The sequence below is a fragment of the Ahaetulla prasina genome, chromosome 4 (assembly GCF_028640845.1).
Source record: "Ahaetulla prasina isolate Xishuangbanna chromosome 4, ASM2864084v1, whole genome shotgun sequence".
NCBI classification, from domain to species: domain Eukaryota; kingdom Metazoa; phylum Chordata; class Lepidosauria; order Squamata; family Colubridae; genus Ahaetulla; species Ahaetulla prasina.
In genome coordinates this window covers 94,807,064-94,819,262 of record NC_080542.1, presented here as the reverse complement: position 1 = coordinate 94,819,262, position 12,199 = coordinate 94,807,064, and the positions used below count along the sequence as shown (strand labels likewise).

Sequence of the window (12,199 nt, the reverse complement as noted above, 5' to 3'; positions counted from 1 at the left end):
TTTAGTTTTCCTATTTTTCATACTGATTTTAAATGATTTGGTTATTTCATAATCACTTAAAAAGAATGCACTGAAATTATTATTTTGATAGTTGGCACACAAGACCACAATCTACAGTTGATGTTGAACAAATTCTCTGAAGCTGCTATGCTCTTTGGCCTGACTATAAGCCTGAACTGAAAAATTGAAATACTTCACCAGCCCATGCCAAATAACAAACCAATAGAACCAAAAATCACTGTTGATGACACCCAGCTGACAAATGTAAATAACTTCAAATACTTAGGAAACATCATCTTGATTGATGAATCTTTAGACAAAGAAATCAACTCTAAGATCAGTAAGGTCAGCCAAACATTGATGCAGATATGTACTAGAGTGCTAAATCAACACAAGAACCACCTCAGAGACAGAAAGAAAGAGAGAGAGGGAGAGGGAGAAAGAGAGAGAGGGAGGGAGAATGATAGAAACAGAGAGAGAGAGAAAGAGAGAGTGCCAAAGATTTATAGAATATTTTCAGCAAAATATGCTTAGGAGAATCAAGGTCATAATTTTTAATTACAAAATAAACTTTTTTAAAAATTGCAAATTGTAAATTCCAGAAGCAGAATGACAGCCTAATAAAGGATGATTTCAACTTCTGGTTGACGTCACGGCACTATCTGACGTGAAAAGAGGGGCTCCACAAACTTGCACCAAATACCTTCGTTGGAAGGCCCCATAAGGGGCTAAAGTCACCCCGTATGGGTGATGAAGAGGGGTGCCCTACAGGTCGTGGAGAGCGGCTGCTCTCCTGCTTGATCCAGGGCTAATTGCCTCTCATCCAACAACGAAGAGGAGAGGCAGCCATTGTGACAGTGAAGAAAGTGGAAGTAACATCTGGAGGACTGCTGTGCTACCTATTGCTTTATACTTATCTATTCCATGACTACTGGACCTCTAACGTTGAAAATACAGAAGACATCTAAATAAAGTGACTTTTAAATATCAGGAGTTATGAATGAACTTATAGCGGGGATTTAAGGAGACATTTGGAAATTTTCCTGAATTACCTAAAAAGAGCTAAATTGACTAACTGTCAAGATTCCAAGTAACACCCCCAATGAAAGAAGACTCTGAGTCTAGGAATTCCTCAAAGTTCCATTTTATTAGAAATGTCATATTGGCACATCTGGGAAAACCCAAATATGAAAGCTTCCAGGTTTTCCACACCCATAGGAAAGTCCAAGTCCCTGCCCAACACCCACATGTCCATCACATGGCCCAATCAATGCACTGTCCCAAGTGGAGGTGCCTCCCAGTCACACCTCTCCAGGTGCACCAGGTGCAGGGCAAGATGTCCTTGACTCTCAGAGAAAGGAATGTTATTATGATTATAAAATTCCCCTGCTCCATACAATCCCCCATCCCAGTTTCCCGCAGCACTAAATGTAGCAGGCCTGAAGATCTAATGCAAAAGATGGATTCCAGGCCTGACACTAACTGTGGGACATAAAGAACCATATTACTGTATTTCCGGAGGACCAACATCAGCACTGAGTAAATGGTTTCCAGATCGACTTTCTGAGGGCAAAAATAATTGAGATGCTGGGGCATTGACAGACTACTGAGCGGTATTTGGATTTATCAAAATCCAAAAAGCGATATTTGGATTTATCAAAAAAGAAGGCAAGATGTTTCAGCAGTGGGAAATTAGTAGGTTGCAAAAAGAATTGATGGTGATGTTTCAAAGCATTCATGATACTATGACAAGGAATCACAGGGAACTAATGGGATTAATGAATAACATAAATGGGAAGTTAGAAAATGCTTCACAAGGGATAATGAATAATGATAAAAAAGCCCAGGAAATAGAGGAGGAAATGGGAAAAGACAGAATTAAATAAACAAACAAAACAAGAAGATAAGATGGAGAAGGTAATAAAAACTTACGAAGCAATTCAGGGAAAATACATGCTAAAAGATCAAAAAATGATACTAGATAAACAGAAAGATATTTTGGGGGGGAAAATGGAGAGTTGGGCAGATCCTCTGGAGGTTTGGCATCAAAAGATAGTAGAGATGGAAGAAATACTTAAACAAGAAAGATGTAGATAGAAAAGAAGATCCAATTTGGGAGACAAATCAAAAAATGAGTAAGAATTGAAATATTAAAACTTACAAGAGATGACGGATAGAGGAAATGTTTTTTAACACAAGATTGGCTTTACTAGGAGCTTGAAGAGAGGGGAATATTATTATGCATATTTTTATATAATATATTAAAAGTAATAGCTAGATATGAAAATTAGAGGTTGAAAGATGGTAATATTATGTATGTTCTAATGGTACTGTTATTGTTATTAGAATGGGAGACTAAAATGTTGAACAATTAAATAATGAAGGCTTATATTTTAATACAAATATGTAAAAGAATATTATTACAATTACATAATTATGATTTAAATAACAAATAATATTAATATTATTAGTACTACTTGTATTCAAATGAATGATACCCAGGTGCCTCACTGTTTATGGATTGATATTGATGTATATTCAAAAAATAAAATAAAATAAATAAATAAATAAAGGATGCTTTGATTTTAAAAAAACATTGTTTTTAAGTCAAAGCATATACAACATAATATTATAAAACTCTGTATATGTTTTGTTTGGTAGTGAAACAGGGAGATAGAATGAAGTAGAACCAAAATAATTTGGATTTATAAGTTAGAATTAATACTAGATCATTTTGCATAAATTCAGCATGTTGTACAATTGTAGAAGTATCACTCATTGTATTCCCAAAGTCTGGAATTTTAATATATATTATTTTATAAGGAATTATTTGCAATGCTGCAATGCTACATTGGCTACTTATAACTTGAGTCTTGATTTTTGTGTTGAACAGACAGTCCTCGTCTTATGACCATAATTGAACCCAAAATTTCTTTGGCTAAGCAAGACAGTTGTTAAGTGAGTTTTGCCCCCATTTTATGACCTTTCTTGCCACAGTTGTTAAGTGAATCACTACAGTTAGTAACACAGTTTTTAAGTGAATCTGGCTTCTTCATTGGCTTTGCTTCTCAGAAGATCTCAAAAATCACATAGCATTGGTACACTGCAACTATCATAAAACACATGTCAGCTGTCAACCATCTGAATTTTGACAACATGACGGAGGGGGATGCTACAATAGTTGTAAGAGGTGTGGGTTCTACTTACCTTTACTAATGGTTCACAGCGGGAGCACATGCATGCATGCATGCTCTGCACATGTGCAGATCATCAATTATGATGTCCCGGCGGGTGGGTGGAGCTTTCTGCCACTTTTACTATTGATTCTAAAGAACCAGACAGAACCGGGGAGCAACCCACCACTGGGTTGTAAGTGTGAAAAATGGTCAGAAGTCACTTTTTACACTGCTGTATAACTTTAAAGGTAAAGGTTTCCTCTGTCCAGTCATGTCCAACTCTGGGGCTGGTACTCATCTCCGTTTCAGATGAGGAAGCCAGCACTGTCCAAAAACACTTCTATGCTCATGTGACTAGCATGACTATATGCCAAGGCGCACAGAATAATGTTACCTTCCCACCAAAATGGCACCTATTTATCTACTCACATCTGCATGCTTTCAAACTGCTAAGTTGGCAGGAGGCAGAAGCATTTAAGGCAGAGAGACCTGCTCGTAAAGAATGGTAGGAGGCTTAAAGGCCTTCCCCTGAGATAAAAGATATAAAGTGAGCTTTTTCAGAAGGCAATTGGACTTTCTTGTTTTTTCTTTTGAAGAGTACTGGGCTTAAGACAGAACCTTGTGGTACCCCACTGGTTACTCCCCTGCATGCAGACATAGTACCTTTAAGAACTAGTCATTGAGTACAGTTTGTCAGCCAGTTACAAATCCATCTGATACTGATGCTATCTATCCCACTTTTTTCTAGCTTACAAAGAAGTAGGCTGTGGTCTACCTTGTCGAATGCCCTGCTGAATTCTAAGTATACTATTTCAACAGCATTTCGCTGGTCTACTAATTTAGTCACTATGTCAAAGAATGAAATAAGATTGATTTGGCATGATCTGTTTTTAACAAACCTGTGCTGACTTCTAGTTATTACTTTACTCATTTCTATGTGTTTACAGATCTGTTTTTTTATTATCTTTTCCAAATTATGTTTTCCAATAACCCTAGGAAGGTTCATTTTAATTTCAAGCAGCTGCCAAGCAACTGGTCATAGTCAATATGTGTGCATATGTTGAAGATTGGAAAAATAATTCAGTATCAATTAAAGAGAACATTGTAGATATGTAGAAATCTATTTCTGGTTGAAATATAATTGCAATATAATAATTATGAAAATGCATACCCTAAAAAACTTCTGCTCAAAAGATATACAAACTGTTTCCTGTGTTTTAGCAATTGTAAGCAACTTTTATTACTTCATTATTCCTACGTGATTTTTATAGCCTAATTATAATCATGATATCAAGGACAATGTTCATCTTTCAAAGTTATTCTGAAGGCTTCTTTAGCTAAAGGATAAAATGTTTTATATAACTAAGCAAATGAAGAAAATGGTAACTTGAAATTGAACCAATGATTATGGTTAAATAGTCACATTTTAGCCAGAGTATTATTCTCTGAAGTTAACAAATATCTATGTATGAAAAGTTCAGGAAATCCAAGAAAGAAGCATCATGCAGGAATTGTCCATACCATATTTATACTACAAGAAATGGCTTATCACACAATTTATTTTTAGAGCCTAAAAAAGTAGACTTGCAGGGTTCTCTTTCTATTTAAATATCTCTTCAATTGTTGTATCATATAGTATAAAATATTCTGTACTGCCATTCAGAGTCTCATGTAATGCACAAAGTAGCATTAATAATTACTAGTATACTACTGTAATATTGAAATTACATAGAAATTTCACAACAGAGATCATGATATTTGGGTTCTTAGTGTACCTTCCCTATAGGAATTAAGAGTTTTGAAAATGAGAAAAAGGCCACCATTTTGTAGTTTACAAATGTGTAACTTACACACACACACACACACACACACACACACACACACACACCTTTTTTATCTTTTAAAGCAGGAGCACTTGCTGAATGATTTCATTTTGTTAAGAAATAAAAAAGTATGGAGAAATGTTCACACATGTAATTGCTTTCAATGTATTAATATTTAGGTTAATATTAAGGATCAAATCTCTTATATATTTCAAAATACCAAATAAAGTTCTCCGAGAAAGTATCACGCAAAAATAATGAGGCATGCAAACAAATAGCAGATAGATGTACAATTTATGGGTGCTAAAGCTGTGTGATTAAAATTTTTGCAGTGGGAGTGATTCAGCTGCAGAAAGCACCACACATGGATAATTTGAGTTCAAATAGTTGCCTGGTGTTATGTCACTATTTTCCTCTGTCCTCTTCTTGCCTTCCTGAGCTTCTAAATCTTCCTCAGGTGGATGAATTACTACTTTAGGGATATCATCATTAGAAGGAGACACCTGATGCTCGGTTGGCTGGAAATTTGTGGCTCCCTTAGAATCACACCTAGGACTGGAAGGTGGAGTGCTTTGTGGGGTAGGTAAAGGGGTTGTACTCCTTGAGGTTGTTGGAGATCCCGGAAGTAGGTAATTGAGAAGAAGGGACAAACGATTCTCTCCTCTCAGGGAAATATTTGAGGCAGAGAGACCTGCTCGTAAAGAATGGCGGGAGGCTGAAAGGCCTTCCCCTGAGATAAAACAAATAAAGTGAGGAAAATATTCAGCAGAAACATAACATCATAACATCTGATACTATAAAAGATTTTAAAGGCATAATTTTATAAGTGAGAGAAGCAAAATATTGAGTGCTAAGCAGAATTTTAGATGTTAAAAAAGTCAGCATACAGTATATTAACACATAATGAACATTTAAGTCATATATAGATATAAATTGTGATTAATTCAGTTCAACAGCTTTGAAGAAAATATCAATATTATAAACCATTCACAGGATTGATTTATGAATGGAATTAATCCTCCCCCAAATCACAGAATATTAATAGTTTTTACAGCCATAACCAGAATGCTACGCTTATAATAGAAATCTATTTATTTTGAATATGCAATAAAATATTAAAATTCTTTCTTAATGAAAATTTCAGAAAATATGCAGTGAACAAAAACACGCATGTCTACATGAATGAGTAATAAATTGATAATCAGTATCCTTACCACAACTATAAAAATGCATATGACAGTTCCAGACAGATGTAACCTCACAATAGAATAAAGGATAAATACTTAATGAGCATCTTTTAAAAACCTGCATTTATTATTAGTTTCAAACTATAATGAACAATTCACTGGAAAGCTATTCAATTTCTGGTTAGCCATTTAGATCTTTAGACACCCTACACCTAATTAAGTAATCTGAAAAAAGTAAATCCTTCAAAAGCCAACAAAGTCGCAGCAATCAGAATGAAAAATTCAAATAATGCAATTAAAATGAAAATTACCTGAAAAGATGACAGACTTCCAGAATATCTGAAATTACTCCAATTGTGACAGGGAGGAGCAATCAGTGAATAAAGAGCATACATCCTGTATATTCTATAATATTATATTTCTATAATAAATCATATATCTGAGATATATAATATTCACAATTGCAAAATCAGGATATCTTTTTAGGCAAAAAATACTCCCCCCCCCACCAAATTTGACTCTTTAATTAGTACTAAAGGAAAGCTAACGTCAACACTGTCATTAACAAAAAATCTGATTTTACTGAAAATGATGACAGGAAGATGCAGAAACCAAGGAGAAATAGTTACCACATGTGTAACAAAATAGTCACAGCTTTTCTTTTACATATACCATGCTTTAGGGTACTAAAAAGACAAAACTATGAGTTCAGTGATGCAATAATTGCCCTAAACTTTCCAAGTTCAAAAAGTACAAATATAATTTTATTTTCTGCACAATTGTTCTTACAATTATTATTTGTTGGGAAAGAATTTGATCTTATTTTTGCATGTGCTGACTTTTCTCATATCTCTGCATTATATTATTAAACCATAAAAAAACTTGATGCCACAACTTATCTCACCATTTCTTTCAAGCAAGAGAGGGTCAGAATGTTTCTTGCCTATATCTGCAAAAGATCGGACGAGAGGAATCCGATTACTAAATTTTTTTTCATTCTGATGGTGATGTCTTTTCAGAAGGGCTTCTCTGACATTTTCTCTCATTGACTCATCAAGGTGGCCAGAAGCTATCATGTTGTCCAATACCATGTCTACAAAGAGAAATAAAAGATTGATATTACTGAGAAACATCTTCAAGCCTTTGATATGTAGGAAATGTTTAATAAGATAGTATTAAAATGTTTAGGATTCAACCATGCCAAAAATCCTGGGATTTTGTAGACAGATTTTCCTTAGGATATTTATTGTGTTTTGGTATTTTCAGGAAGTGTAGGGAAAAAAAGAAGAAAGAAAAAATCCTACATAATTCAACAATGCAACAACTATCCACTCTTGGCTGCTTGCCAAAAGTTAATTTTCAGAATTTTCAGCAACATTTAAACCACTTCAAGAATTTCATCAATCCATTTGGAACATATCCAAATCAAGGAAAGTTACTTTGATTCATAATATTAGGTGTAAATCTAAAAAAATATTAGCTTGGTGATAGTCTGTTACAATTCATAATGGAGCTTGAAAATCACTAGAGGAATGAGAGTGTGCTAGGTTAAAAAATTATGATTTGAAAAAAGGAAAGCTTCTATCCTAAACCAAGCAGAATTAAATAATATCCTTGTCACTGCTTTCAATGAAAGCGATCTCTAAAGCCATGAAAAAGATGGTGAAATACAAACATCTGACCAGGGGTAAAATCTACTTACCTTCCTTACCGGCTTGGAAGTGCACCACTGCATCACTTGCGCATGTGCATGCGCAGAAGGTAAAAAAACACGTTAAAGATGTTTAATGTGTTTTTTATGTGCATGTGCAGAAGGTTAAAACCAGGAAGTAATGACACCCAGATGGGTGGGCAGAGTTTTGCTCCAGCATCGCTACCGGATCGCCGAACTATTAGCCACGATTGCTACCAGATCATGTGATCCGGTCCGATCCGGTAACATTTCACTCATGTGTCTGACTTAATTTATACCCTGCTGGGCTGCACCAACAGGATTTTGAAATATCATAGCAATATTGTCCATAAAAATTGAAATACAAAATTCCTTTATTTTTTTTGCAAACATAGGATACAAATATATTTTAATTACTTTACAAAACATATAAAACACATTAAAATAAATTCTTAAGTAAAGTGTATGTTACCTGCTATTTCATCCAGTGAACTGGCTCTCATATCTAACATGACCGTTCCATTTAAAATGCAACTTCTCAATTCAAACAGACTATGAAGAGACAGAGTAGCCACATAAGGTTTGCTCCACCGCTCACCACCATCTTCAACATCTTCTTCAAATTTTAGCCATCTGCAATATATATATAAGTATAATGAACCTGTATAGTAAGAAAAGTCTTAAGTTTTTAAAAACAAACATTGAGTTCACAGTTTACATTGATATCTTAAATTTAAGCTCTTTCAATTGTCTCAGTTTCTGAAATCTGTATTTGCTCTATACTTTTCCAGGTATCCTATACAATTTAGTAACTTGTTTTTAAAAAGATTTAGAGATTAATATTTGTCTATGCAGAATTAAAGTTCAGACTTCAATGCAACTATGTGTAGGATTCCACTTTCATTTTAGCTTACTTTTTCAATGTTGTAAAAAGACAGTGATTTTACACAAATGAGAAAAAACTCAACTTAGACAAAGCAGTAATAACTATAGCCAGAAGAAATATACTTAAGGGTTTTGAAGCTTCAGTTATTTAATGGCCTTCAAATATTCAAATGTATGCCATTTCTCTTAATTTATTATTATGAATGAGAAGCAAAACGAATTATCTTCCTAGTTACCTGGCAGTTTCTTTCCATTCATATTCTTCTCCTTCTCTAAAACAAAGTTCATCCATTTCAGTAAAAAGATCATGTGGAATGTGTTCTTCATCATCATCCTCTGTACCAAGGATAAATTGCACTCTCTGGGATGGTGTATCTTCATGAAAATTGAATTTGAGATACTTATTCAGTAAATATCTACATTCTTACCCATATCAACACATTACCAATCATAAATTTAGTTGTGAAAGAATAGGACAGAATAGGAAAAAAATCCCACTCCTGGATTGCCAAGAAACAATCATTCAGTTTACATTTAACAGTGCCCAGGAGGCTATAATATAGTGGACATTATCTTCCTGCTATACACCAGATGTTTAATGTTTAAAACTTTGTTTCACTTGTTATACAACATTTCTATTTGGGTTGTAGATGTGCAGTTACAAATATTTTGTGTTTCGCTTACACATCCTAATACATCCCAACATTTGCATTGCATTAGAGCAGTGGTGAAATCTGAATTGGTTTACTATTGGTTCACTGGCTGCACATCAGGCAGCTCAGCTGGGATCATCAGAGCCTTTTTTTTAACTTTTAAAACCATTTTTTAAAATGGAAGAGATTGTAAAAAATGCTTTTAAAAGTTAAAAAAAGGCTCTGACGCTCGCATGGCTCAGCTGGGCGTGGGCATGGGGGGGGCAGGGATTTTTGCTACCAGTTCTCCGAACCACCCGGCGCCATCACTACTGGATTGGCTGATCCAGTCTGAACCAGAAGCATTTTACCCCTAATTTAGAGGCAATTCTGCCTAATACATGTGTAAAAAGAGCATATCACATCATAGCATATAAAAGGCCTTTTAATCCACTCCAAATGTTTAAGATTCAGAACACAACAAACAAGTAAGTTATAACCGCAAGAACATTTGCTGAACAAAATGAAAGATATTATGGGTAAATGATGGCAATGGAACAATTTATTAGTGGCACATAAGAGAAGTAAATACTCTGGAAGTTTTGTTCCACTATCCATGACCAGTATGATGATGACAGAAATCTTAAGTCTATGAATCACATTAGTGATTTCCAGACTTATACTACCAATTTTTGCTGTAGTTTTCAAAGGCTGCAGTTGCTGAAGAAAATGTGTTAAACATGTAGTGCTTTTTAGAAGTATGAGAGGAAGCTTCATTAACAATCACAATCATCAAATCTCTATGGAAGTGAGTAGTGATTTAGGAGTACAATCCTTGCCTATGTAAATATACAATAGGGAAATAGTCTGCTCTAACCAATGCCTAACTTTCTGAGACCATTGTCTGGGGAGCACAATGAAATGAAGTCAAGAAAACTTTGGATGGGAAAGAGGTAGAAAGAAAAATGGCGGAATCCCAAGAAATGGAAATCAAAACTCTGTCTTGTAAAGAGGACCTACTTTTCCTGTTTTTGAGATAGAGCTAGTCTTAAAGCCAGAGCAGTTCTTTCCATGAAAAAGCAATAATGAGCTCAAGACTCTGACAATCTGTTCCAGGAAGACAAGTTGTACACCATACATTGAGGAAACTGGAAAAGCTGTTTTTTAACCAAATTACATTTTTTAGTTTTATTTATTAAATTTTGCTGCCCATCTTGTCATAAGGCATACCACAAATTGGTATGTCCACAGACAAACATGAACCAATTTCAGATTAATTATAAATGTAAAGTGTTAACAAAGTTCTTACCATAAGAAGGAGATTCCCTCCCATCTTCTCTATCAGTCTCCTTTTCTTTTCTTCGTCTATGACGTTTATGACCATGATGTCTATGACGGCGACGACCTTGTTTTCCAAAGGGCACGTGCACACCAATATATACAGCTCTATGACCTTAACCAAAACATTATTCAAGATATTAGAAATGTAAAAGGATTAAATTGTCCCAAAAAAGAGAAAAACACAGAGCATACTACGGGCTTATAAAACAAATTTGATTTGCTGGATATCCACTGTTGAAAAGAAGATCAAACAACAGGCAACAAAAATGATTTACCAGATCTGCTAGTTTAGAATTATTTAACTTTTTTACCTTAAGGTTTTGAAGGCAGAAATGAAAATGTTAACCAAAAGTTTCATATTGTAATTCATTGTTTGTACGATTATAAATAAAACATAATTTATTTTCTAATGAAAATCCAGTGTCTCTTCCCCTTCAAAGTTTATTTTTATATTTAATATTTCTAAATTTCCCATATGCCTCAAAGAGGGACTCTCATTGGTGTATAATAAAGTATAAAAATATAAAACAGAATGTAAAAATTTAAATTTTAAAATTTAAATGTAAACATTATTTTAAAAAATTAAGTAGACAAGAACTTGTTAAAAATCTGTTAACAAAGGCAAAAGGTGGATTCAAGGCACCAACCTACTCCACTTTGTGCTCCTTTGGGTTTCCCATGCAGGGCCACAGGGCCATGTTTTAACCCCCTTTTCGGAAGGCCAGGAATGTGGGGCCTAACTTACCTTTGGGAGAAGAATATTCCATTGGGCAAAAGCAATAGCAGAGAAGGCTCTCTCCCTAGACCCCCAGAATTCTTTAACTGATGGGCTCTGTAACATATCTGTCTGCTTGACAGGGTGGGATGGGTTAATGTGATGGGATGAAGCAGGTTCTATAGGTAGCCTGGCCCCATGCCACACGGGGCTTTATAGGTCATAACCAACACCTTGCATAGCACCCAATGCAGTTTGTGGAGCAAAGGTATTGTATGTGCCTTTCTTTGGATACCCAATATAGTTCATGCAATGGCACTTTGCACCAAGCTAGAAAGTTTTCATATGTTTTCCAAGAGTAGTCCCATGTAGAGTGCATTGTAGTAGTCTCAAATGGGAGATGACTCAGGCTCAAATGGGAGATGACTAAGGAGTGAGTAAGTGGAAAGCTTCCCTCTCCAGGAAATGGTGTAACTGGCACACAGCATGAAGTTGAGCCCTCCTAACCATGATTGCACTTGTTCTTCAAGCAGAAGCTGTGACCCCAAGAGGACCATCAGATCTGTCTGTGGTTATGTAAATCCATTCAAAACCAAAAATGACAAACTCATAGATACAGAGGGGCTCACTCATAACCACTCCATCTTATCAGGGTTCAGATGAAGTCTGTTGTTCCCCCTTCAGGCCCCCAAAACCTTCAGACACTATGAAAGAACATCCAATGCAACATTCACTTTACCCAGGAGGGAGATATATAATTAGTTATAA

At 35.1% G+C, this 12,199-nt stretch overlaps 1 protein-coding gene across 7 annotated transcripts in view; it reads right to left on the bottom strand.

The window, feature by feature from the left end:
* The window catches only part of SLC4A7 (solute carrier family 4 member 7), a 117,134-nt gene that overhangs the window by 53,810 nt on the left and 51,125 nt on the right, over positions 1–12,199 (bottom strand). For 6 of the 7 annotated variants that reach the window (XR_009154827.1, XR_009154826.1, XR_009154825.1 and 3 more), the window contains exons 3-7: positions 10,685–10,828; positions 8,980–9,118; positions 8,331–8,491; positions 7,091–7,279; positions 5,391–5,729 (exon numbers count right to left, since the gene is read on the bottom strand). Coding sequence is in view for 4 of the 7 variants with exons in the window: in XM_058180144.1 (XP_058036127.1) it covers positions 5,391–5,729; positions 7,091–7,279; positions 8,331–8,491; positions 8,980–9,118; positions 10,685–10,828 (972 nt within the window). In the remaining 3 variants the exon portion in view is untranslated. The remainder of the gene's footprint in view (positions 1–5,390; positions 5,730–7,090; positions 7,280–8,330; positions 8,492–8,979; positions 9,119–10,684; positions 10,829–12,199) is intronic. The other variant, XM_058180146.1, reaches the window with a different exon arrangement.